This window comes from Larimichthys crocea, chromosome III (assembly GCF_000972845.2).
Source record: "Larimichthys crocea isolate SSNF chromosome III, L_crocea_2.0, whole genome shotgun sequence".
In the NCBI taxonomy this organism is placed as follows: Eukaryota; Metazoa; Chordata; class Actinopteri; family Sciaenidae; genus Larimichthys; species Larimichthys crocea.
Window position 1 is genome coordinate 3026011 of NC_040013.1, and position 27991 is coordinate 3054001.

The 27991-nt window shown below is 41.8% G+C and overlaps 2 protein-coding genes across 4 annotated transcripts in view; one reads left to right on the top strand and one right to left on the bottom strand.

The window, feature by feature from the left end:
• slc15a4 (solute carrier family 15 member 4) lies at window positions 1-27928 on the bottom strand. 2 transcript variants are annotated; one of them, XM_027278213.1, is made up of 10 exons: window positions 27762-27928; window positions 27127-27236; window positions 25946-26553; window positions 23398-23690; window positions 22728-22869; window positions 22397-22477; window positions 19647-19827; window positions 15429-15587; window positions 11382-11540; window positions 1-2180 (listed from the first exon to the last, which is right to left on the bottom strand). In XM_027278213.1, exons 3-10 carry the CDS (start codon window positions 26525-26527, stop codon window positions 2029-2031), a joined length of 1749 nt encoding a protein of 582 aa, XP_027134014.1. In that variant the 5' UTR covers window positions 26528-26553; window positions 27127-27236; window positions 27762-27928; the 3' UTR covers window positions 1-2028. The 2 variants fall into 2 exon arrangements, with proteins under 2 accessions (XP_027134014.1, XP_027134013.1); XM_027278212.1 differs by having other exon boundaries at window positions 27674-27785.
• glt1d1 (glycosyltransferase 1 domain containing 1) overlaps window positions 27739-27991 on the top strand; it is a 36806-nt gene continuing 36553 nt past the window's right edge. For both annotated transcript variants that reach the window (XM_027278214.1, XM_010736075.3), the window contains exon 1: window positions 27739-27872. In XM_027278214.1, the coding sequence (XP_027134015.1) occupies window positions 27805-27872 (68 nt within the window). In that variant the 5' untranslated portion in view covers window positions 27739-27804. The remainder of the gene's footprint in view (window positions 27873-27991) is intronic.

The following is a 27991-nucleotide window of genomic DNA, read 5'->3' on the forward strand; positions in this document are numbered from 1 at the left end:
TCAGTTTAATATCCTTTAATGGCCACAAATATCACCACGAAACAATATTCCAGTTCTGCAGCATTATGAAAACAGAATATAGTTCCAAAATAAACAAAATAAATCTGACTGAGATGTCAAAGCAAGCACACAGTGTATAAAATATGCAATAAAATGAAGGAACAACTCTTTATCCGACCAATTAAACACAAACGAAAATAACAAACAAACCGGGCGCCACATACTTTCCGTACTGAGCTTCTTGCTTCTTCACGTGCTCTGACAGATTTAACTTTGCACCACTGGAGAAAAACTGTTCGGAGCTCTGAAAGGTAGTTTTACATTTTCCTGGAGAGTTATGTCACTCGACACTATTGCCCAAGCCCTGAGTTTTCTTCCTCTGATAAAATTCAGTACCTTGTGCTGTACCTGTTCTGACAAATCAAAGAAACACACTCACTCACACAAAGAGGCATTTTTCTTGAGAGAATGAAGCTAAAACAAATGCATCACAGTCTAATAAATACAGCTAAACATTTTCTGGCAAAGCTGCAAAGCCGCGATAACACTGCAGAAAGTTTTCTGACAACAAATACTTAGAAAGTTGTGATTTATTTCTGCTGTATGAAATTCAAAATCTAAATATGATGTCAGTGTGAAAGGGTTATATTTTTTAATTTGTTTGTATTTCTCACCCTGATCCTGAAGTATTTCTGCAGCGGATATTTTAAGAGCTACGCTCAAGGTTTGCTCGTTAGGCACGAGGTTAGTTTCTAATTAGTGGTTTGTCATACCGACATACGGTTTTGCAGCTTGACCAGAATTTAAAAAAAACAACAACAAAAAAACAGCTTTGCGGGAGTCAGAGTATTTTTAACATGAGGAGTTAACATTATTCATGTATGGCTCTGTTTGAGGATTTGTGTGGATTTACAGTATGTATTTACGCGCAGCAGCGGAAACAAATGTTGGAAATGTTTTTCTCCAAATATTAGATTTGAATGAAAGATTAAGTCCTCAAACAAAAGCCCCATTCTGTCTCCACACTTACAGCAATGCCACACTGCAGTCTAACAAACGTCCCATTCACTGTGATCACAACTATGTTACTGCATAGATACTGAAATCAAGAAATAATGCTTATATTCAAGTACATTTAATGCACAAATACCCCGATTTTAGCTTGTCTAGAAACCATTTAAAGGTCCCATATTGTAGAAAGTGAGATTCACATTTCTATTTGATTATAGTGACGTATGAATACTGTAAACTGTGCCTTTAAACGAGCCGTCAGGACTTATGCGAGGCTGTGAGGTCACAACTGTACTTTCGGCTCACTGTACCTGTGGTTGGCCTGGTCGGGCATCACTCACAAATCAGCCAATCAGAAGAGAGGTTCATTAATATTAACGAGACGGAACAACCTGTTCTTGCTAGAGCTCAAGAGAGAAACTATATTGGGAGTTTTTGGTGCTTAAAAAAAACACAAATATGTTTTCTTCTTCACATATAACGCCTCAAAAATGTAAAACATGGGACCTTTAAACAGCCAGTTTGACGATATCGTGGTCAGTAAAAGGGTTAGTACAAAAATAAGACTTTGTTAGAAAACAGAAAGTAAAACTCTAACTATAAAAACAACAGCGTACTCTTCGTGATTAGAAAATATCTAGATGTTGTTGTTTTGTTTTTAATGGCACCACTCCTCAAGTCAAGTGCAAACGATCAAAGAAAGGCAACAAGAGTAAACACAGGAGTGAGGGAGCACAGCAGAAAGGATTCAAACGTGGCTCCTGCATTCATCGCTAGACTTTCGCCTGTGCATTCATTCAGTGACGTAAAACCATTATTATTATTTAAAAAAAACAAAGAGTCCCCACTTAAAACCTAAACATAAATAAGAAATATATATATAGTCATGACAGGATTATTTGTGACTTCTTCTTAAAGAGGTAAACCGAACTTTAGGATTTCATTAGTATGTATGAGGGTCTTTGGGCTCTGGAGAAGGCAGGCATGGTGAGGGGAATACAGGGACATTTGTGTGGGTCAAGAGGACGTGGTTCTCTGCCTTTGGCTTCCCGCTCTGCTCCTCTGCTTGTCATACTTAACAGAGATAGGAAGGAAGACCAGCAAGGTGACGCCCTGGATCCCCGCCAGGAGGAAGAAGTAGTAGTGCAGAGAGCAGTCGTTGATATTACCTGGAAAGACAGAGGAGGAACGTTAATGCGTCAGAATATGAAACATCTCAGAGGCGAGACCGGTGCTTAGATGATGCTTAAGTGCTGCGAGATGACAAAAGGAAATGTGGTCAGCAGTCGAGCAGCAGGAGCTCAGCGGGTGGGTTGTTTTTGATCAGGAAATACTAGAAAGGTAAACAGCCTGCAAAATGTGGCAGGGTTCTGTGTTTCTGTCGAGCAGGGAGAGACGATTCTGTCATCTCACCATGGTGCAAAAAAACCTTAAAGTGAAGATGGTTGACCTCCCCACCCTTCACCATCGATACAGAAAAGAAGTATTGACGATGAAGTTTCGGAAATAACAGAGCAGTACAGCTGTGATTCAAGTCGCAGTCTTTCATCGGTATCAAAGGACGGTTTATTTCCTTGTGGAAAAAGGGATGCAATAAAAAGGAGGAGAAATAAACTGAAGCCTCTGCTGTGATTTGCTGTGTGACTTGTCAAGACAAATAGACCGCAGCACTAAGGAAATAAAGTTTCCAGGGCACTATTTGTTGACTTTTTTTTTTTTCCTACCAGGCCTGGAGAATTCAACCAGCAGCCTTTAAACTCGAACCGTCTCGACGTTTGCTGCACTGCTGACTGAAGAGGTCGTCCTCATGCAGCAACAAAGCTCCGGAGTAAAGCTCTAAACAAATCCTGTTTTCGCCTCGCTCCAGTTTTACATGAAGGGCAAAGCTGACGACAGTACAATCGTCTCCGCTGAGTATGGAAACAATTGAATTGGCATTAGAGCAGCTTTTGTCCTCTTGACCATGTCAGGCGGGCCAACTGACTTTGTAGTCGACAGCACGACATGCGGCTGTGTTCACCGCTTTGCTGGACGAGGACGCTCTTTGGGGTGAAGCTTTGCCTCACGCCGAGCAAAACCAGGATTAATTTTTCTTTCCGCTTCGGCATATTTAAGAACAGGCGTCCAGCCTCGGGCACAGTGGACAGTGATACCTATAGAGCTTACATCCTACATTATCGTCAAACGAGTGGATGTGAAGCCCCCGGGGCAATGCTGCCGTACATCTCAGAAGGCTCCTATTAGCACCTCCATGTGCAGCTGTCACAGCGAATAAAAGAGCCAGAGAAAAAGAAGGAGGCTTGATTTTAATTAGATATGGTGGTGTCAGCTCAAGTTCTGCCTATTCACCTGGCGGGATGTGCGCGTGTGTGCTCGTGCACGTGCGTGTATTTAAGTACAGTCTCATTATACCTGTCAGTTTACAATTAACAGCCCCATGGGTCACGACTGTTCATTTATTTCACAGCTTACTCTTATTGAATCATTCTGTGTTCGGTGTCGTGCACATATATGCAAGCACAGCAGAAACCGGATACTTTGCTAACTTGTTTGTGCAACTGCCAAAACTTTTCTTTTGGAAATGTTTACTTTCGGAGGAGAAGGCAGAACAGTTTAAATCCATCTGTACCGCCGAGGTCGCTGCCTGTCCGCAGCCGAAAGTGTTGCAAACAAAGAGCTGCCGTCGCTTCAATTAACCTGGCCTTTGTACAGTCTGGGAATGACGTGCTGACACACAAGATGAGCTGCTGAAAGATGTTAACAAGACTAAGAGCTCCGGTTTAATTAAACAAGCACAATGACAAGTGCAATGCGGTAGGTCACACACACACACACACAGAAACTATGTGGGCATCACCAAGCTCTGTGCCGCAACACAGAGTGCAAAAGGGCTGAGGTGGAATATAAATCAGAGAAACGTAAAGCTTTAACATCCCCGAGGGGAGCAGTCAATAGCAGTAAATATAAATACAAAAATGAATATATATATTTGTGTATGTACTTAGATAAATACGCTCAGTCACGTCGCTGGTCTTATCACTCGGAAACCGCTGTGCCAATCACAGTGAAGCATGACATCAACAGATCAACGAATGGAAATATGGTGCAGAGAGGCATGACGTGAACACGCCGGACCAGAGATCTGCAGCCAGAGGCAGATGGTGTGGCTTTTTTGAGTTTTTTTTTCCCCCTAGCACCGTGATCAGAAATTGATTAAAGTCAAATTAAAAACATAGTTTGGTGAAGCACTTTACACGATCATGCTCCTCCAGTCGTACTGTAATTCGAATGTATCTGACGTTGTTACATCATATGTGTGAGAGTGCCGGATAATGAATTTCAAGAATAACACATGAGCTGCTGATTTAATTTTTTTATTTTTTTTAATAAATTGGAAAGGAGGCTGTGATGCGCCGGATTAACGAGCTCTGCTAATCCGATGTCTCCCGCATAAACAGCAGAATGCGGAGTTCTAACCAGCCGGTCTGTGTGTGTGTGTGTGTGGTTGTTCTGTAGCAGTCTGGTGTCATTTGGGGGTAATTTAAATGGAGTTAAACACAGTGGACGGGCATGCGTAATAGCCCCTGTGCTCCTCTAATAGGACGCTGCAGGTTTATCACATATGTCTATCCGGCTGCAGGGATTTAATGAACTAAAGGAGAAGCTTTTCATTCAGTGTAAAGCAGCTGCTACGAGAGTAACTCATTTAGAAATCAGTGCAGATTTACTGACCACATTAAACGGTATTCTCTGATATCTGTGTGGACACATCTGCTGGAAGGGAGTCATTAAAACTGTTTATTAACTTTTTAAACATTGTTAGTTTATTGTTGCACACTTTCTTCGCGTGTTTTGTTTGCCGTTGTTGACACACTCGTCAGATCGCAGCAGACTGACGCTGCAACACAAACAGACGTGGTTCTCAAACATCAGTTCTCAGCGTTCAAAGTCCAAAATGCCAAAAACTCGATTTGCACTGCTTCATCTGAATGAATCTCCCACCTGTGCACCGCGTGCACCGTGAGCTGGGCCTGACAGAGGGTCAAAACTCATTTCAAAAGCCGTTGGCATAGCTACAGCCATACTAGTGGTTTATGATGATGGTTACAAGGTATAATGTTTACATGTTCATCACCTTGCAGGTTTCCTCGGACAGCTGCCAGCTGTTTTAGATTTAGTCTCAAGACAAACATGCTTATTAATTATCATCATATTCTAGTCATTTCTGTTTATTCAGTCATCTTTTACTGGAATAATTTCTCTGCTATTCAACAATACGACGTTAGTTTGGAGAGCTGCTGCAGGACTGAAAAGAAAAAAGAGCGCTGTGGACAGCTTGGATCAGCCCCTCAGAGAGCACCGCGGCGCTCTGTCCTTATGGCCGTTGCTGCTATAATGCATAAAATTGGCAGTTTGCTGGTCGGGTTGGGTTCAAGTCGTTGATTCCTGAATATTTTTGATGGTCTGGTGGTGCAGGCTGGCCCCTCATAAAGGGCTTGGGAGGTTCAGGTCTTAAAAATCCCTAAACAGCACACTCCACAACTTTTAACCTGCTGAGGGAAAATCTCATGCATGTTTTGAATGTCTCATGTTCATCCCTAAAAAAACAAAACATTTCATCAGTGTCACTAAACCTCCTTTAAAACCCAAATAAATATCCATTTATTAAAGATGAATAAATATTTAATTAATATTCATCTATCATTGAAAACTCTTCAGGACTATGTTCAATTATACTATGTATAATTATTAGCAAATGAATTTACTTACTTCAGAAAACTTCTTAAATTTAATAATTACAAACCAGTTGAACTAATCGTGAGCACACTTTAAGTCATTAGAGTTTGTCCTGTACCAAAGTTCAGTCAACAGTTGCTGAGTTACGCTTATCAAATAAAGGAAAATCAAAGAAGACAGAGAAGCAAATATTGGTCCTTGACAAGTGGGAGGAGGTTCTGTAAATATACACATCAACTGAAAACATGGTGATGACCTATAAATTTTCTTTAAACTAGACTGCATAATGTCAACAGCTTCACAGCGAGGGCCTGTGTAACATCCACCTCGCTGGCATTGGAGGCGGCTGCTTCATGTTAACACGGAAACCTTCATGTCCTCGTACATGATTTAGCAGCGCGTCCTTCCTCCCTGATCAAAGAGCAGGATCAAATCATTTGAAACAAGCGATCCCGGCGCTTTGCATGATCACTCGCGATCAGTAGAGCGGATCACACTCCGTAATGTCACTATCGCGCATATAAATAATTCTTTTTCCACGCGCTCTCTGTCGTGTGCGTACTCTTGTGGATAATTAGATATCGAGGGAAATAAAGGAACGCAGTAATGATAGGATGCATCACACAGGAGCGATTCCTCATCAGTCAGGCCAGCTCTATAGGCTGAAACCTTTGATCGAGGAACAGAGAGTTGGCTGATGACTCAAGTTTTTTTTTTTTTCCCCAGCCAGCGCATTAATGAAATGAGTGGCAAATGGAAAAGCTGACCTCCTGTTACAGTTTTAACTTATTTGTCATCCTAATCTGGTCAAATGTGAGGAATGCATCAAAAACAAAAGCAGCGTTTGAATTATTCATGAGGTGCAAAACAATGTGCTTGACAGGCAGGCGCGGCAGGAAAAGGAAGTGCATTTGCAGCGAGGGCGCTTGTATTCTCGATCGATAATTCACCTTAAGAGTCTCTGCCTCTGCAAACTTAATTAATGGAGCGGCATCGCTTACAAAAAAAAAACAAGGAACAGGAATTATTAAGAGGTATGTATCCTGGGCGAAGGAGCGTTTAGTAAAATATGATCCTTTTAAAGTAGATATGGAAAATAAGTGCCTGATATAAACACTCTCTGAGTCGACTCTTAAGCAGCTGCTAAATGTCAGCGTGAGGCATGCAACAAATCCTGATTTTAGGACATTTATACTTCGCTGCTGGAGAAAAAATGTTGTTAGCGCGGCCTAAAGATTATTCTGACAGATGACTGGCTCTCAAACCTTTGTTCCAGATTTCAAAAAGTCCCTCTTAAGTAGGACCCGAGGAATAAAAAAAGCTTTTTCTTTTCAGTGGGAAAAAGTCCTGAAAATTGTGCAAGGTTTCAGTTTTGTAATGCTTCTTGTTCTATATCCATTATACATTAAAACAGGCTCTGCCTCCTCCCTTTCAGCCTCCGCCCTCCAGGGCCCACTCGGCTGCTAAGCATTTTCAAAAAAATATGGAAGGCTAATTACAGCAGCAAAAGACTAAACAAGGACTTTAACGAAGCCCATGAATATTTGACAGTTCTTTTAAAAGGCAAAGCGTCCAATCAGAGCTTTTTCCTCTTCCACGTGTTTCTCTGAGGGCTTGTTTTACAGCTCTGAGTTAGTAAATGACAAGACTGTGATTACACGGAGCGCCCCCAACAGAGAGTGGGTCAGCCGTCGATATAAAACTTGTGGGACAATTCACCTGCGAGTGGCTTTGAGGCAGAACCTTGTGAATCCAGATGAAACGGGTCAATATCAATTTAACGTTTGAAAATGGATCAATTGATCCGGGCCTTCAGTGCAATGACCCAATATTTTAATGCTCCAATGCGTTCGATGCCATCGTCTGCCTCGGAATGAAATCAGAGATGAAATCAATGCATGTTTGTTTCAGATATAAATATAGTTATTTTCTCCGGCGCTCGTTAAAACTTCACGATTGATGCATGCGGTTTTGTAAACGGTCACAACAGGCCAAGTATTTCCATGCGCCCTCTGTTGCCTCTGACATGTTTAATACACACTGCAAAAAAAAAAAAAAGACATTTTCCGATAGAGCCCTTTCAGACAGAAATAAGAGTTGATGTTAAAATTGCCAGATCTGACATTAAAGGCTCCCATTAAAACACTGACATTTCGCTGAGTGTGATCCAACACTTCACGAGCAGGATGTGCGAATGTCAGCTCGCTCTGAATGCTCCGACACGTCCCAGACATCTGATAGGAGATCAGTCAGGACTTGGCCAAAGAAGCCATTTCCTGTCATGTGACCATGTGGCTAACAAAGAGAAACATTCATTCGACACAAAGGCTGAACCTTCTTGCGTGTGAAGAATAATGCTGGTGAGGAGGATGATCTTTGACTGACTTACAGAGGTTAAAACAGCTTCTCTCTCTGCCAGGAAAAAGGATGAGATAGTGTTATACCAGGCCTATAAAAACACCAAATAAAAGCGTGATGGATGACTACTCAACCAGATGTGACCACAGGGGGGAACAATGTGCAGAAGGATCAATAATTTCAGCACATAAGCTCGCTGTGTTTTAAGTTTGAGAACAGATGTGGCTGAAATACAGTCAAACCACTTTCATCACCGAGTTGCGGACTGATGCCCCGAGCTTTCACCCGCACATGTGGTCAGTCACTTATGGAGACTCAAAAGCATGAGAGGGCTTTGAAGAACCAGCGTTTTCTTTGGTAATGTCCTTGTTATGTAAGCTTGTGAAACACATAACATAAATTTTATGCTTCGTGTTTTACAGGACGTTGTGAAAAGGTCGGCACATATGGAGAAACGACTAATGGGGCTGCAACTATTAACTGGGTTCTTACAATTCAAGCACTTACAGTACCTTAACTAAAGATGTCTACACTCTCAAAGCCTTCATCATCAAACTGAATGTTACTCTAAATGCCATCCATCCATCCATTTTGTTCCACTCACCCACCTCAGCTGGCTCCTTTTGATGCCAACGAGCAGCGGCTCTACTCCTAACTCACTCTGGATGTCCGAGCTCCAATACCTATCTCTAAGGCCGAGCCCGGCCATCCGGTGGAAGAAGCTCATTGCTTGTATCCACAATGTAATTCTTTCAGTCACTACCCAAAGCTCATGATCATAAACGAAGGTTGCAGTGGAGATGGACTGAAAAAAATCAAGAGCTTGGCCTTCGGGCTTCGCTCCCTCATCCCCACAACAGCCCGGTACATCCTCCAACCCGCCAGTCCATCTCAAGCTCCATTTTCTCATCGCTCATGAACAAGACCCCAAGATACTTGAACTCCTTTGCTGACTCTAAATGTTTAAACTACGAAAACAAAGTTTCAGTCTTGATTGTATCTATCCTGAGTGCGGGATCAGTGAGGGACTTATCTAGCTATACACAGACAATGAATGTCGGTATGACTTTTCTTTCCATGATCGTCCCTGGACGTCTTTAGCAAACCAAGAAAGTGAGACTTGAACTTCACCATTTCCAAAATCAGCTGGTAACCGTAACATCGGACAGACTCGATGGACTCTGGCAACGCCGGCTAACATTAGTGAGAGTGGAGCGGGGAGAGATGGAGCTACAGCACGACAGGAGAGCTGAGCATCTACCAATGTGATGGCAGACGAGCAGCGCCATCCCCGTGTAATGCTGCAGGGACAGCTTTACTTAAGAGAAGCAGGGCTATGTAATCAGACCCCCAGCCTGTGATTAATGTTGCTCATCTGTCCTCAGGCCCGTGTAGCTCAGTACAACTTAGCACGGCTCACCCAAGATGCTGTTTACTGCACATCATTGTGCCCGCAGCCATGGAAATAAGTTGAATCCATTCCACCTAGAGAGCCATGAGATGTGGAAGAAGCTAACGTGCGAGAGCCACAAAAACAAACCGCGTGATTCCTGACTGTACTCAATGGCTGAAGCTTTGTGTCGTGTGCCTTTTTATCAGTGGCCAGGAGGATGTTTTGTTCCATTTCTGGAGCTCACCTTTTAAAATGACTTATTTTGGAAAGCAAAAAGAAGTCTTACAGGCAATCCGGCTCGAGTTTAACTGCCCCCCGAGTGAAGCAAGGCTGAGCAAAGGGTGGATTTATGAAGCGTGCCAAGCATCTTCCAGTGCTAACATCATCAAAAGTACCTCCCTACCTGTCGGCACACTGTATTAATGAGCTATTAGGTGTTTGTGGGTAAACAATTTACAGTGTTGGCTTATTTACCGCATGCTCAGGGAAAAGTGCATCTGGGTTGGGAGCCTCCTCTTGCTAGGGAGCCCATCCATCTGCTGCCACCACTACGCTATTCATTCTACCACATGGACAGATTTACACAAACCTTTTGTCGTTAGCCTGACATGTCTATTTATTATGGGAAACACTCTTAAAACAAGAGGTCTGCACAGCGTTGTCTCCTCCCCCTTCTCTCTGCGTCTAACCTACAAACTCTTAAGTGGATTTTAAATCAGCACAAGCCATTAAAATTCTTAAAAGGTATGTCCCCGGAAAATGAATTTCTGGATTCTGAATCGATACCTACTATTCTATTTCCACAAGTCCATACATACAGTCGATGTGCAGAGTCAATACTGCACCAACAGCAGGCTTGACAACTGTAATGCTCAATTCAGGAGGATTATGGACCGCCCCAAGAAAACTGTATGAGTAAAGATCAATCAGCTGTGTGCTGAAGCTGTTTTCAAGACAGTAACATCATTCTTTAAAAGGTTACATACAGTAAATGTGTGTGTGTGTTTCAAAACATTAATATGCAGCACAGAAATATTTGTTATGTTAAAGTGGAGTGATTGTTGGAACAGTGGAAAGACTAACAGAGGAGGTTTTGGTGAGTTTTGTTTTATTCTTGTCCACTTTGAGTAAAGTTACAATGTTCTGCGAGGTCGAACTATCATTTGTGTCTATGGAGTCTGGAGATGAGTGACTTCTGGTCTGGTTAAACAAAAGGTCTATCTCTGTAGTGAACCCTGTCGTAATATAGTCAGACATTTAGAATAAGAATCTGAACCTGAACTATCAAGAACATTTAGAGGATTTTCTCTGACACATTTGTCCTCAAGGATTAGCTGCACTGTCACCTTGTACCCTGGTGTGATTTTGTGGAAATCTTCATCCAAACCAGCAGTGTAAGAGTGAGTTTTATTCTGTTTCTTTCCAGTTTGAATTTTTAGGAAGATTTATGATTATCTGCAGCATAAAATTACTGTTTGGTCACTGGAGTCTGTTTAGTCTTTGTTTTGGTCTGAGATGCTGTGATCTAGTGTGACATTTAGTGTCAGTGAATTTCTTATGTATAACCTTTAAGTTAAACCCAGTAGGACTTCCATTATTGTCAGTTAATATGTCGAACAGCAGCTGTGTATTTACACATCCCGCAGCAGAGTTTTATTTCTTACCACCTGATGATTATACAATATACAATCAGTGGGCTGAAAGAAGCTAAAATGCTCTGGGTTGAGTGACCCCTTTGGACCCCAAATTACAAATAGTCATTTGATCTGTTGTTATTATAAAAATATGGATTATAGCTGCTTTAATGTGTTACATTTTCTACCTCTTGGTGATGAACTGTGACTGCACATATTATAACTGTACAAAGTACTGCGTGTCTTACCAAAGTCTTTGTGGGAGGACATCCAGCCAATCTCCTTGATGGAGACCAGAGCCAACAAACCGGAGCCCACGAAGGAGCCGATCCCAGAGAAGAAAAAGAAGAGCCCCATGATGGCACTCTGCATGGACTTGGGGGCTGCTGAGTAGGCAAACTCCAGACCTGCAACAAGGACAGATATTTGTTAAACTGAATATTCAATGAGTGGAAAAAGTGACACCTGTTGCCAGTGATGGTGTTGTGTTGCTTTGCCTGAACACATACTGTCAAGTTCGTGTCTGTGATAGTGGATCAAACAAGGTAATTCCATGTTCTTGGGTATAATATCTGTCTTTTACATCTGTGTAACATGACGGGGTTTGTTGACAGTGACTGTTTTCCTTTCAGTTTGTTGTATGTGGCAGGAAAAGGCTTCCCCTGAAGCTGCTTGACAGCTAATCTTCCATGGCGGCACTCCTCTGTGGTGTCCTCATTGGACATCTACTGCTGCCTGCTACTTGTCAAAACAGTTATTTCTGGAAAACACACATCACTCTATTGCTTGGAAAGAAATTAAATGGCTGAGAAAACGGGCAAGTGACCTAAGAGAAAGAGACATGAGGGGAGTGGGGAAAAAAAACATCAAATATGGGTCTTTTTTTTTTTGCCTCGAGATCTGTCTGCCTGCGAGCTGACATTGATAATTTCATGGCACCTCAAACATGTGATTTTTCAAATGAGGCCCTATAGCTACATCTGTCAGGGAAGAGATTAGGGAGACGTGGTTAAATACGCTTGCTGTTTAAGACCTTCCTTGGAGGAGGACATCGCACAAATTAATGTGACAAACAGTTTCCTTACAGATACCTGCGCTAGCTGTGCAAAGAAAGAAGAAGCTTCATGAGAAAAAGAATGAGATAAGAGCATGGCAAACATAAGCTTATTACTCAGTGGGAAACATGAATGACCTTTCATGAAGTTCACAACAATACATTTGTTTTATATCCTAAGTTAACCTTTTGATAGCAACGAACTGGTCAATAGCTATGCATATCAGAGGGAATTGCAAAGGTTGGTGAGGATTCTCAGATACGGCCGTGCACGGTGCGGACGGAGTAACGCTATGTTGGATCCATCTCTTGTCTGTCTGTGACAATAATAATGCAAGAAACAATCAAAGTGACGTCCACAAATATCGCCACGCGCAAACAAACAGCTTGACCTTTCTCGATCCAAGAGGCAGAATCATTCGAGAGGGGAGAGGAAATAAGAGAAAGGCGTGGAATTCAAAATGTGGAGAGAATTTTTGCCTCCCAAGGGCGTCATTGCAGGGGTGATTTTTCTTTCTTAGAAAATAATATTACCCTTTAACATTTTCAAAAGTGCAAACACATAATTAAAAATACTGTAGGGAGTCATTTTGCAAAAGTTTTTTTTTTTTTTTGCATATTCTTGTTGCCTGTAAGCAGACAAACTTGGGTGGTGTGCAAGCAAAGAATTACCCCGTTGTCCTACAAGACCGAGGGATTGCGGCGAGGGAAGTTCAACGGCACCGGAGGTTTTAAACAGATTTATTCAAAGAAGAAGAAGAAGACTAAGGGGAAATATTCCTCCTAACCAGACATATGTCACAATTCTGTCAGCCAATTTTCCTTGAGGTAAGCCCTGTGGGATGGTATAGAGGGAGAGAAGAGGAGTTAAGTTTATTTTAAGGATCCCTATAGCTTTGTTATGTCTGGATTTGACTTTCATAGGGACCCTGATAGTTTTGTGCGAATTCCAGTGTTTTATAGACGCCTTGTGGAGTTCTGTTCAAGAGCTTTATAATACCCAAGCTTATTAAACAAATTTCAGTATCCATGGATTTTAAACTCAAACATGACGAATGTGAACGCTCATCCCTATAAAAAATCCTGCAGTGACTGGATCAGCCAGATAATCCATCCACTGTGGCGAGCGAAGAGAGATCTAAAATATTAATGGTTCAATCTTCACTGTTGATATAGAAATAAATGCGAGCGCTCTACGGAAGAACCTGCAACAACATGACCCGTAGTAATAGGTGAACGACTCAATCGTGGCTCGAGGTCTTAACAAAGTCCAATCACTAAGATAATGGAGGCCTGGAGGCATGCGGGGGAAAAAAGACATAAAGAAAGCAGGAAAACAAACTATACAGACAGAAAACAGATAAACGCAACACAAAGCGAATTCTGTCGTGCATTGTAGAGTATATTGTGTGGGACAAAAATGGGCCACAGCTGCCACATTGCACTGTGCTACATCACATTCAATGCATTTCTCCACAGACACAAAGTCCCCTCTTTTAATAAAGGAGAATATTGTAGCTGTTGTTTCCATTCTTGTCTCAGATTTCGCTGCCGCAATTTGATATAACATGAGAGCAATTTCTCAGTTTGTCATGTTATTGTATGAATGGTGCAATAAGGCCTTACTTCCAGTATTTTTCTTTAATGAAATGGGTATTTTCCCCGTTCAGGTCACAGCTCACAAGAACAAACAAAACGAAAAGAAATGAGAGCTGGCTTGCAGAGCGGGTTTTCAGCTGATACCCTGGAAGTATCAAAAAGAAGTTTTGCAGCTGTCAGTTCTGGTATGAAGTGTGACAAAATAATTTAGAGGGAAGGGGAGTTATTACAAAATGTAGGACTTTTCAGAAAGAGTTAATTAACCAAAGACACACTCACTCCAAATGGTATCTAGTCATGCAGATAGTTTCAGTTTATTGTGCCAAGGTTTCGAGAAATCTGCATTTAGAAATTTTGGCTGCCACCCCGTTACTCCAACGGAGGTTAATCAAATTCTGAGCGAGAGATTTGTCAACCTGAAGAATCTTTTTTAATACCTGCAGTCGACTCTACGGTACGATGACGCCTCTAAAATTGGAAGTCTTTGCTCTACGTACAAATAGAACTGTCAGCATCCTCAATGTGGTGGACTGGTAATTAAACATACCATCGTTTTCTGTGTATTCAAGTGGAATAAGTCCCCACGAACAGCTGTTCTAATCGGATAATTAAGAGTTGAACTTGCACTACAGCGTATGTCAGTACAATTTGTCATTATTATCTCTCTCTCTCACTATGATTACTATTTCATATGCTGGTTTTAGAGGTGTCACGAGTTGATTTAAATATTGTTTTAATCGCTGATAGCTATCTGATTATTAAACTATATCTTAAATTGTAAAGATCAACCTTTTTTTGTTTTATGCCTCTCAGATTTTTAAAGGATCAGCTACATGATATCTGGTGTGATATAACTACCAACAACACTTTTCCACACTGCTGGACTTCAGGGAACCAGGATGACTCATCTCTGAGTTGGCAGCAGTCGTGGTGTCAAGCTGAAAAGTGCAGCTGTGTTGTTGTTGTTCTTTTCTTCCACCTTCGGACACATGTTGGCGACAGTGGACGGCTGCGTGGCTTCAGTGATCCTGCTTTTGATTTTGATAATTAAAATTAGAAGCTAAGCTAAGATAATTATGACACCCCAAGCTGGTAAGTTCAAGTTTTAACACACCAGCTGACTGAACATGGAGGTGAGGAAGTTTGTTATGATGTCAACTGTGTTGCCATGACGACAATACCCTCAAGGATACATGGTATAGCATATAGTGCACATATATATATAGTGAGAGTAAGAGTGGTAATATGAGGCTGCAGTGAACACACAGCTGTCATCGTTTCAGTTAAAGGTTACTTTATCCACATCGTATGGAGTGGTTTGGGAAAATCCGGTGAATCAATTATCTATTAGCTTCCTGGGCTATTTACTACGACCTGCAAACACATTAAAGGTGGCACAGTCTGGCAATGAATCAAACAAACTGTTCAGAAAAAGGGTTTAGTCTTCATCGCATTCTGCTCAGAGGAATGGGCCCTACGTTTGTTTGTTTTTTATAAGCTACAATCGTGGAGGTGAATGAGTCCAGCTCAAACCATAAGGCTCGTCACTGGAGGATACTGCACATCACCGTTAGTCTGAATCATCATGTCTACCTGACCCCGCAGTGCTGAATGAGACACGAGAGATGTCGGACAACTGTACCTGCAATGCTGGCAAAGATTTCGCTGATTCCTATCAGCACGTACTGAGGCACTTGCCACCATATGGGTAAATCTGCTGCGTAGTAGATAACGTTGCCAAGCACCTGGTCAATGGTACCATTTGACTTGACGATCTCCAGGCGCTTCGTCTCCAAGATACCTGAGAGGGCAGACGCACAGACAAATTTACATAAGAACAGTTGGCTGAGAGTACTCTCCTAAAACACCACACGCAAAAATAAGCATAACTCGGCAAAATACACGCTAAAGTGAGGAAAAATACAAACTGGCTGTATCTAGGCTTGTGTATCTTAGTCAGGATTAAAAAAAAAACACTCATGACACCAACAAACATCCAGAGTTCAAGGATTTAGCGACAGTCCATTAAGCATTTGGCGAGTTTTAAGGCTACCCTAAAACTTCATTAAGATCACATCTGCACACTTCCATATTATGGCAGTTAGTAACGGATCAGTGCAGACGGTTCAATGATAAAAGCCAAGCCGTTGTCATCAACCGCTGCCGTCTCCTGAAAGCTTTATTCGATAGCTATTATCATGTAACCAGCGGCTATTTCCAGATAACTCCCAGAGACAGCCTCCTATCATAACTACACTTAATGCTGCATTTGAGAGGAGTTGTAGTCTTGTAATCCGGCTATCCTATAATACCCGGCGTCCATCTCAGGCTGTGTGGCCACTGGGCTGCCCAGAGCAAGTCTCGCTATAAACACACATCTTTACCCCCCCTTCATGACACATCGGACAACCGAGTGTGATCCCTCTCTCAGCAACTCTGCTCCAGCTTTTATTAAAAGAAAGAAGAGATGTCTTTGGACAGCGTGAAGCTATTGAGCTTTAACTAAAGCAGATTAGTATGTAAAGTTAAAGGAATGTGATAAAACTAAAAAGGAAATCTCTTCAAAAGCAATGTCAGCACGGCTTTTCAGAGCTGGACTCAGTATGTGGCTGAAGTCTGGGACTGTTGGACACAAATGAAAAGAGGATCAGAAACAAGTCCGCTGTCCGCCTGACAGCGAGTCTTCAGCTGTCTCTTTGCCCCGCGCGGGAGGTCCAGCCGTCCTCGCGCCACTCGTGTCGACAAGCATGACAGAAAACCCTGTGAAATATCGCTGCACCAATGTCATCATGGAAAAAAAGCTCTGCACATTTCTTGCACATGCTGATGAAATTGATTCTGAACAGCAGCGGTGTGGACGCAGAGTGGCAGGCTGACAATGTAATGTGTTAGGCTGGCGACTCTCTAGGCAAAAAAAAAAATACTACTACATTCCCAACTGTCAGTCTCTGAACACAGCGCGGTGTGAGCTAGTAGACGGATGCAGATAAGCTCTGAGGGAAATGCGGTTCAAAACGCAACAACGGTGTAAGTCAGCCACCAGGAGTCGATGTGTGTGACTGAATAAATGTGAAGAGAGGCAATGCTGGGGATAAACAGCGCAGAGGCTCAGCGAATCATTCTTGGCTGAACAAAAGTTCAAATAAAAAGATACAGTATCATTAATGCTGCAGCTCATTCATATCTGAAGTACATATCTGATCCAGTCGTTTGATTTGACTCCTTTAAAATCCAGGTCAGAACTGTGTTGCACACTACTGTTCTGTGACCAATGGCCACACCGCTGCACCGTCGTAAACCCTTTCTCTCCACTGCAGGGCCTTTTAAAATTGCTTTCTGCAATATTCAGAATTTATTTAGCCTCAATTCAAATGCAAGGATTGCACTTTCTTTCAGGCAGCCAAATGGAAAAGTAAATACCTGAATGGCTTTTGAACATCTGAAATGAACATGTTGGAGCACCTTTCCTTCTTGGAATGCTCATGTCCTCTGAAAGGAAAACATTACTCTAAAGCGAAACGCATTAGACATATTAGATTTGGTTAATAGACCGTCTACCGCATCTCGCTGATTGAAAAGGATGTTTCTGATGGGTTAAGTCAGGCCTTCATAACTCTCAGACGGGAACATCCGAAGACTCTCCCTCAAACTTTCTCATCTCTTTTTCAACATGTCGTATGAAGTAAAGCACCAGGATGAGAGTTTAGTTCAGCGCCCGTCTCTCTTTTGCACTTCAAACATCACTGCACAGACGTCTGTCTCAGTCCTTTTACTCTACAGATCATACATTCAGTCTATGGATCATTTAAAACATTAATATGCAGCAGTAATTACTGAGTAATTGCTATGTAAAGAGGGAGAATAGCGTTGCGCTGCCTCTGCCTGTGATGTTATCTCAGTCTCTCTGTGCTTTGTTAAGCCGGGCTGGCGTGCGTGCATGTTAGTGCGACTCAAACAGCTGTTTTTCTCATCTAAATCTCTGAATTGAGGATTTATTTAAAAGAGTTTGTGTTTGAAAAGTCGGTTTTGGGGGATTTGTTTCTGTCCACTTTGAATGACAGTTTGTGTCTGTGGACTCTGGAGCGATAAAATGCCTGTTTCTGGTTAAACAAAAGTTTTTATCTCTGTAGGGATCCTTTCCATAATATTGCCAGACACTTAAAATCTGTGCCCGAGGAAATCAAGCACTTTTAGTGGATGTGCTCTGACAGGCGCATTTGTCCTCAAGGATTAAATACGTTGCCGCTTTTGCAGCCCGGGTTGTGGAAAAAGTTCAAATCTAACTCTGAAAGTTATTTTAAACCAACAATGGTGATTGTTTTTATTGTATTTTATTTAGTTTCTAATTACCTGTGAGGTAAAATTTCTTTCTTCTTGTTTTTGTCACTGGAGTCTGAGACTGGTGCTCTATTTCTTAACATAACCTTTAATGCCTCAAGATGAGTTTATACCATACATGAAAAATGTAATTCCTTCTTTTATATTGATATCACATTTAAATAATGTGTTTTTTTATACATTTGTCTGTTGATCATGTTGCCTTTTACACATCTGTTGTCAGATTAATTAATAACCTAATTATGCAGATGAGGATGAAGAGAATTACCAGTCTATGAATGTGACATGACACATACAGTTTGATTTTATTCTATTCGGCTCCTGTAGCCTTGTTGCAAAGTGCAGTGGAGCTGCTCATGTAACATATAGGTAAAGAATTGCTTTTTGGCAACAGGGAAATCATATCTGATATTGTTATATGTGCAAATTACATTTATGGAATTATTTATAGGAGGGAACTGACTCAAAAATCATCATTTGAAACATTTACCAGAGCTGCTCAGGCTTCTAATAGATGCTTTAAGGCTCTAAAAAGACTTAATCAGATCATATATCAATCTTGTCAGTGCCTAATTTATGTTCACTTTAATTCGCATGAACAAAATATTTAACAAACTCACAAAAAAATGTAATTATCCCTCACAATCATTGTCAAATTTGATTCAGTGCATGTTTAACAGTCCACTGGCAATCAGGTTGAAGCACACCAGTCAATATCTGAAAGGTCACTAATGACAGAACATGTTCATATTCTATGTGGCAGATGTATTGTGCATCTGAGAGAGGAGAAAGGGCAGTGGTTGTAGAAAATATAATGTGCATTGATTCTCAGGAGTGTTACTGATTTGCTTTCTTTCTTCCTGCCTCCAGGCTTGTCTCTCTCAAACATTTTAGCCTGGATGTATCAATGCAGCAGTGTCCGCTGACAGGCCTGGCTGGGACTTTATTTCCAAAATAATCCACAGGCTGGAAGTAGGACTGAGCAGCGCTGCCGCTGCTGCTGCTGCATGCGGATGCAGCCATTCAGGACCAAAAAGAGAAATGCCACAGCTCCCCCTGTGCTCTACAGGGCAAAAAGAAAAAAGAAGAAAAACCTCCGGGGCTTTTTTTCCCCCGCTCTTTTTTCCCCAGGTGGAAAGTCGTGCTTTGATTTAGGGACAATTAATACATCAGTGACAGATGTTATAATTCAGGGACAATTAAAACATCTGTGGCAAACCATCTGCCGAGTCGCACAAAAAACAACACAGTAAAAGGAATTTAGTCAGTCAGAAATGATTTAGAAAAATAGTTTTTGTGCAGCATACAGCTATCAACATGTATATTTTACTATTTTCATATACCATGTTCCAGAAGCATGATGATTTAGATGTGGTAGCACTGCAGCTGCATTGCTTGTTACCTTGTAAGTACTGATTGCATGTGACATTCACCACAAACACTAACTTTGTTGTTTCATTTCTGTTTGTGTGACCAACTCATGTGACAGCACAGAGGGGGACACGTCAGTCGGTGTTCTCACCTGCCGCCACCGCCGACCACATGACAAAGAACATCCCCACCGCGATCCTCTTCAGAGAGGAAGGCAGCAGGCCGCGGCGTTTCAGGATGGGGTCCACCACTTTGTCCTTAAGGGGAATCAGCATAAGGATGAGCACTGCGTCGAACATGGTGAGCCAGGCGGCTGGGAAACGGAACGTCATCTGAGAGGGGCGAGATCCAGAAGAGAAAGATGAGGTGAAGCTGTGCAGAAAAGCAGCAAAGCATGAAAACTACAGAGGATGTCTGTGCATTCCAACACAGCTCACCCAGCGTTTGTGTGCATGTGTGTCTACTTTCAGCTTGATATTGCTTTGGCACCCCCAGGTGGTCAAAGGCAAACATAATGAAATGAAAAAAATATTCATGCAAATCACAGAAGAGAAAGCAGAGATTCAAATCAATAAATTGGGATGCGAGTACTAGAATTATTGTTGTTGATGTTAACATATTCATTAGTAGCAGCAGCAGCATTGTGTTTTTACATATCTACTAAAAATGTAGGAGGGAGACAAAACAAAGTGTACTCAAAGACTAAAATTAAAGTTTTAGTTGAACCTATGAAAGGAATAATTACACTGTGCAAACACAGTGGAAGACGTATTAATCAAACAGAAAATCCATTGTGAGCAAACAAAGTGTCTACAAGTTAAGGCAATATCTCATTGAGTGAGCAATGAAAGGCTGCAAACTGCTGGAGACGTTCTTTGCAATTCAAATTCCGAGTGCCATCTGAGCTCCTGATGTGTCTCTGGTTTAACACTTCTGATAGCATCATTTATTCTCAAATTGAATTTCCATTTCTCCGAGTCACCGCCGGCAATCCATACGCAGCTCCTTGGAGACTGTTTTCCTCCCTTGTTTGCGCATTATCATATTCAAAATGATAGGAAGTGCTAAGTGAGACTTTGCCAAGGAAAGCCTGGTATGAATGGCAGAGGTGGCTCAGCAGGTCCAAGTCTGCGGTTAGCATGACGTTCTGCTTTTTGTACTTCTTGAAATGAACTAAAGATGCATATGGATGAATATACATGATCTACATCATGGTTCGCTATCAGGGAAGTTAAAATTTAATCTTTGCGTTTTCTGGAATACTGGCATTAAAATGTACTTAAATCAAATATAAACACGACACTCTTTGCTTCCATATTTCATTAGTCGAAGTAAAAGGTTTGTTTCTCTCAATTATTGCACACAAAGCGTGTTAAAGTTCACGATAGTGCACACACACTCCTTTGCGAGATAATCCATCCACCCGACAGGTGTGGCGTATCTAGATGCTGATTAAACAGCATGATTGTGACACAGGTGTGGGGGCCGGGTCATGACTTTGCCCGACTGGGGGAAAAAAAAACAACATGTTATTTGCAGTCTGTGAGAAATAGAGATAGTTCTGTGTCTGACGAGATAAAAGGTGGACTTTAACACATTTGTGAAGAAAAAGATCAAGAAACCTTTTGTGTCTTAGATACTTTACTTCATGAAGGTTTATAGAGTTTATATCTCTGCTGAGTAGATTAAAACAGCGTGAGAACGTGAGAAAATAATTTCGTCTCTGCTTAAAACGTGTTATTTTTTTAGACGGAGCGCTAATTGTGTTGCATCTCAAGTTAAAGGGGGTTGGAAGCAGCTTCTCTATATACATCACAGGGTTAAATAAAGACAAATTAAAATGCAATTCAAATTATAATGAATGCAAAAACATCTACTGTCTATTCACAGAGACATAAAATACCTGCCGCTCCAGCAGAGTGGTAATCTCTGTACCTAATCTTATTATATCCAATTACAACACATTCGCTCCTGCCTCCCTTTGCCACTCATTACCGTTCGTATGGGCGCCGTTTCATTCGAGAGGCAGTATTTGTTCGTCTCAGTCGTTGAAATGTGTCAGGTGAGGTGAGGGAGTAATTCACAGAGGCATCTAATCTCACTTCCCTTTTGATGTTGAGAAGTGTCAAGGCTGGTAGCAGAAAAGGCTTAGTTCTGTTTTTTTTTTTTTTTAAAGATACTAAACAGCATGTGAAGAGAAGACCGAGCAGTACAGTCGTGAAAGCACAGTTAAACACGGAGGAATATGAGTAAACAAAACTGTCAGACGGCTTCGCGGTGTCACGGGGTTCAGTGCGTGTTATTGTTGAATGTAAGAATGTACACTGTACGGATGCCATTTGTGCAACACTCTGACTGTGTGGTTTGCAGGGAAGAGTTTCACTTCACATTTCCATGAAGTCAGTCAGTGCACTTTTTTTTTTGTCACCTTTTCAAAAAGAAGAACACGCACACTGTACTTTCTTTACTTCCTTGTCTATTCCATTTTCATCGCTCTTGAACCTTTTTGATTTTTGACAAGTCTTTCATTTCCGTCAGACAAAAGCAACACCAGACAGGAAGAAGGATGAGTTGTAGGTGCTTCTGTGGATGTACAACCGCAGCCAGGTTGCTAATCTGCGAGGTATTAGTCTGTGAAGTCAAGTCCCGACTTAATCCCAAAAGGCATTAGCAACCTTTGCTACTGCCTCCAGCTGTTGCCCACCGATGTGTGTCAGTGACCTACTGACTCCTTTAGTTTCAGCAGTGAAATCTAGTTCAGTGGAGGCAGGTTGGAGCTGCGAACTAATGTGTTTAACCTCAATGGAAGTGGTTGTGAAACACTAATCACAATATCTAGACAACCCTCCATGTTTTTAATAATTTAACAAGAAACAGGAACTTTATTTAACTTTAGTTTACCTGGTGGAAGCCGGCAGTGTTGTTCGGAGGACTACCAGGGATCTTCAGATGGAGGCTCTGCAGGATGTAGGTTGTCTGCATCTGCAACACAATAAAGGAGATTACAGTCTCAGCGTGAAGTGATTCTCTACTTTATGATCACCGGGATGTCTGGCACAAAAACCATCCCTCTTCAATATTGAAACAGGAAAATAATCTTCCCTCGTATTAAACACATGCATATCTGCATCCAAGAAAAGATAATATTGCCATATTAAATTCTGATTTTTCATTTTACGTGACTGCTCGCGGCTCATGCATTTTGATTCGGCTTAATATGGGTTGATGTTACCTGGAAGTACACGGTCCAGTACGGGATGAGGGCGAAGAAAACGGGGAGGATTTTCACCAGAGATTTCACCTCGTCTACTTTCTCTTCTGGAAATTTTCCTCCGTAGGTCACTTTGGCACTGTCTAGTAGTGTTGGTTTGTTGCTTCATGGGAGTAAAGAAAAAGATAAAATGACCTTTAAAATACTTTGTGATTGATAGAAATATACATAAATATAGGATACTAAACTCTTGATGTGTGAGACTGAAGTGATCATCTCACCCTTAAATAAGAGCGCTTCAAGATATAGAAAAATAACTTTATTCTTAAAGCCCATAATCCTCATCTCTGGAGAAAATGGGAATGAATGAAGATGAATGCCTGGACCAGTGGGGGGGGATCAGAGGAGGCTTTAACATAAAGGTCTACCAACAACACCTAGCTGTGTTATTCCACTGAACATCACAGTCACCGTCCCACTGAACTTTGCCATAAACTAAAATACTCCTCTCACTGCTGGAAAGTGCCTTCCCATTGAGATTAATGAACACTCTGCTACTCCACAGTCACTCCGAGCGTGCAGTTTGTCATTTAGGGAATGAACATACCACATTTATTGCCTGACAATACAGTTTTATACTATGTCACTTCATAAAAACGCCTGACACACAAAGTTGAGATGTCACTCTCACCGGATTAAGTTAGTCTCCTTTGGTTTCTGGGAGCAGCAGGCAAAACCCAGGATCCTGAACATATCCGTGAAGGCGCTGCCATCGGCAGGCTTATTGATGAAGACGGTGCGGCCCAGGATGAAGACCAGGAAGGAGACCCCGAGGCACACGGTGGGAATGATGTAGCCAAGTTCGAAGCTGTAGTTCTGCTGGATGTAGGCGACAAATCCGAGAGACATGATGGCTCCTAAGTTGATGCACCAGTAGAACCAGTTGAAGAATCTGCGGGTGGCCTCTGGCCCTCTATCTTTGACCTGAGATCACATGATAGCCACAAATCAGATCAGACATACAGGAAGCAACAATTAAAGATAAGACATTGAACTCTGTGTGTCATACAAGGCGTGATTGTCAACTAGCTACATCTGTCATCTAGAAAAGAAGTGTGCACTCTGATATCTGAGTTTTTAAAGTCACGATGGATGCGTGTATCTGTAGGATTTTATTGATATCAGTACTGGTGATGGTGGAAAGACATGACATGCAAAGATTCAAGGTATTGAGTCACAGCAAATAGTTGCACTTTCATTAAATTTAGAGAAGTGAGCTGACATTTTTGAATAAGGAGCTGTTACCACATCCTGACACCCATCCTTAAAAGTCACATGGTGGGAAAATGAGTCAAGAAAGACGCAATCTTATGCGTGTAAAACAGCAGCTGCCCAAAGGAACAAAATGTGCCGAAACACCGAGACAGAAAAGAGGAACCACGATTACAAGCTGAGACAGACGAAGACATGATGTCACATTTCTTTCAAGACATTACATTCTTAATAAAAATAGTGGGATTGTTTCATATATCATCATACAGAAAGCCTACAGCCATATGAAAGTGAAAAAGTGGAAGTACACAAGCAACTTTCGCTTTATTATTCATCTGCTCACTGTTGCTTTGGGCATTCGTACAGAATTTTCTATGAGCTTCCACCATTAGCTTACCAAAACAGCAATAAATTCAGTTAAATATCTATGTAATCATAATAATATTATTCTCATAATGGCAATGATCCATTCCACATATAGTTATCCCAGTGGAGGATAAGATTTTATCAATGCATGATGAAGTGGATATTTCTTTTGTATGTGAGCACAAAGGATGCAGTGGTAGAGCTACAATTAACTACTGTGGAGATAATGTCACGGCATTCACAGGCCGATGCGGAGCATAAATCTTTCCGGGGTTTCCTCTCTGCAGCTGTGCAGCCGAGTTAGAAAATGATTCATCACGCTTAAACTGACCACCTGATTGCCACGTGTTACCAAGAAGTGCATTATAAGACATTTTAAAATATAGAGATTGGTACTTTCGGAGCGCCTCGTCTACATTTAGTCCTGACAGACGATCAATCAAACTAAGTGCTTGTGTTCCCTCCAGACTTCCATCACGTCAGGACGAGACAAACATTTAATTTACTGTCTTGTTTTAGTGTTGACCCTCCATCAAACGCAAAATGTGATGAGTAAATATTAGAATGGCCAAAAGATGACAGACGTCACATCTGCAGTGACTCATAAAAAGGACAAAAATACAGTTTCCTGTCGTATTTCATGTCCCAACTTTAAGATCTATTAGCTCCCCACACAGCTTCATCAGCAGCACCAGCAAAACTCTAACTTTATGATTACTGTGCTCAAGTTCCACGTTCATTTAAAAACAAACTCACAACACTGACGCTGGCAATTTTCACGTTGCAAGAGGGTGCAATTACTTCTTCAACAGAAATCAAGATGCATGTTCCAAGCGATCTTAAACTCTACTCAAACCAGCCACATTTCAAGTATTTAACAGCCACCACTGCCATTTAATTAGGACTTTCAGCTGGAGGGGAATTAGCCTGAAGATTGTGCCGTTGAGTGACGCGGTTCACGTTAGATGTTCGCAACTCACAAATAAGTATTTTAGCCAGGTTTGATAATTGTTTCTTGCTTGCAATCACTGTGGCTGTAGCTGATTTATTCCCTATATTGACGTTTTTCTCTTGTTTGCCTCAAACGTATGGATTTTGCTTTGTTGTGCATTGTGCGTGTGATCAAGGGGAGCATTGACAGAAACGTGAAAATCTTGTAATGAGCGTAGCTGGCTCAAGAACTAATCGTATTTGATCCACTGGTCTCCTTTTGAAAGGTTTTACCCACTTCTGGTTGGATTATGTTGAAAAACAATGAGTCCATTGATGAGCTTTCCCCATTTTCAGGATAATGCTTTTGGCATTGTATCGTCACCAAACAGATGTGTCGTGTTTCACCTCTTATCACCAGTGAACTATCAGTCAAGTGATTGTTCTTACGTGCGTGTTTGTGCACAAGTGTGAGCGGGGTAAGAAGACTGGCCGTGGTGTTCAAAAGTATGCATGTCTAAGTGGTGCAACGGAAATCCAATCACATGTCTGGCCTCCATGTCGTCACACTGCATAATCAATCTTATACAGGAAACAGTGATGACTGAAATAAACTCCATGTCTCCTCCTCTAATATTAACTCTGAGATCTGAAAGTGTTTAATACTCTACCTGGTCTGCCCCAAAGGGAGTGATGTTGGACTTCACGGTACCCACACCTACTGCAATTAGAAAAAGTCCACTGTAGACTACTGCGCCACAATATGGGGCACGGATGGGGCACGTTACGTTGCTTGGTGGGGTACCGTTTGTACACTCGATAGGCTGCACAGGAAACGCCATCTCTTCTCCGCATAATTCTATCCTGGTGTCTTCGTTAGATATGAAAGGGAAAAACAGCATGCCCATAATATACAAGATCAAACTGAAAGCGATCGTCCAGAACTTCCCGAGGTAAGCGTCCGCCAGCCAGCCTCCGAACGGCGAAATCAGGTAGGTGACTCCCATGAACATCAGAGGCGCCTGGCTGGCCTGGGTGCCCTCCCAATAGAAAGGGCTGCCGTTGAGAAAAAGCACAAGGTTGGACGTGATGCCGTAGAACGCAATCCGCTCCAGCGACTCGGCCAGCAGGATGGCTGCACATGCCAGCCTCCTCCCCTGGAAAACGGATGGCGGCGGTGGTGGAGGTCTGCTCCCAGCATCGGAGTCCAAAAGAGGGGTGCTCTCACCGGCATCCCTGTTGCTGTACGCCATCCTCGCACTGTTTAACGGCTGAAAATCTGCACAGAAAACAATAAATAAAACAAAGACAACACATGTGACACCTGATCATGTTGTAGTCTCCTGTTTTCTTTCATTTATATAGTTATTATTTATATCATGGTCACTTTCTTTTGTAATATTATTTATATCATGGTCACTTACTTTTTTAAATATTCTTTATATTATAATCACTACTATTGCAATAATATTATTTATATTATGGTCACTACTCATGCAATAATATTTATTATTTCTATCATGGTCACTTTGCAATATTTTCTCACACTATGGTCACTTTACATTACAATACTCTTTTTATATATCATGCCACTTTTATCCTCAGTACTTGGTTGTTTGTTTTTCGTGTTTATTGTTGTAGGTTATAGACATTTCTGTCTGTTTATTGTGGATTTTTCTACTTTTTTCTAACTCTGTAGTGTATGCTACACTTTCCTCTGCTGCTGTAACAAGTACATTGGAATGAATAATCTAATATAATCTAATATAATCTAATTTAATCCTCATATGTAACACTTTAGGGGCTAGCTTTAGCTCGGTAGCTCGGTAAGAGTTGTAGTTTTTTACGTTACCTTAACCCACGGAGCGTTCCTCACTTCTCCCCGTTAACGTGGCTCATGTTCACAGCTTCAACATTCACTCTGTGCCGTCTTTAACTCATCAACTTCGTCAAAGGAAGAAACTGGAAGTCAACAAACAAACAAACTGTGTCACGGTGCTACCGCGTGACACGCAGCTCGGTCGTCGAGCTGTCACGTCGTTGCGTTGCCGTGGCGACGATCTACAAAAGACATGCGCAGTGGGAAAAAGGCGGGAGCAGCCTTATCCGTGTTGTTTGTGAGTCTGCGGAGCTCGCGCAGGCGTTGTTGTTTTGTTTGTTTACCCGTTAAATCTACTGTTGACACACCTGACAGGTGACAGGTGTTTGTTTTAAGTCGGTGTTTCGGTGACTCGCTTTTAAACAACAGAACACTTCATCCTGTGCTATATGTGCTGCCGGCATGTGTTTCCATGGGAGCACATTAGCAGGCGGACTTGTAGTAAACATGTGCTCACTGACAGCTAACGGAGCTAGCCTCCTTTTTTTTTTTTTTTTTTTTTTTTTTTTTTGTAGCTTACGTGGTGTAACTTCCAGGTATGAGTTCAGGAAATGTGAGAGGAGTCGGTTAGACAAACACACAGACGCTCTGCTCGCTGCATTATTCACCTGCTCCACACGTGTTTACATGAGAAGTTAGCTCGTCAAAGCAATGAAGTTACTGTTTCTCGCCTGTCTCAGCCCCAGCACTGGGAACCACACCACAGCTGAGAGGATCAGGTAATCTGCATGTTACTGAAGCGTGCTTAGCTGCTGCAGGTGGTGCTAATTACTGCTGGTTAGTTAACTTTTAACCCCAAAACAAAACAAAGCTGCTGCTGCTGTTAAAGCTGCAGCAG

Excerpts from the sequence above, each read along its gene's own strand:
- slc15a4 (XM_027278213.1), bottom strand. The coding sequence starts at position 26,527 with ATGGCGTACAGCAACAGGGATGCCGGTGAGAGCACCCCTCTTTTGGAC. Across the intron at positions 22,870-23,397 it reads AAGGAGACTAACTTAATCCG|CAACAAACCAACACTACTAG; the intron begins GTGAGAGTGACA and ends ACTCCCATGAAG. Across the intron at positions 2,181-11,381 it reads GTCCTCCCACAAAGACTTTG|GTAATATCAACGACTGCTCT; the intron begins GTAAGACACGCA and ends CTGTCTTTCCAG.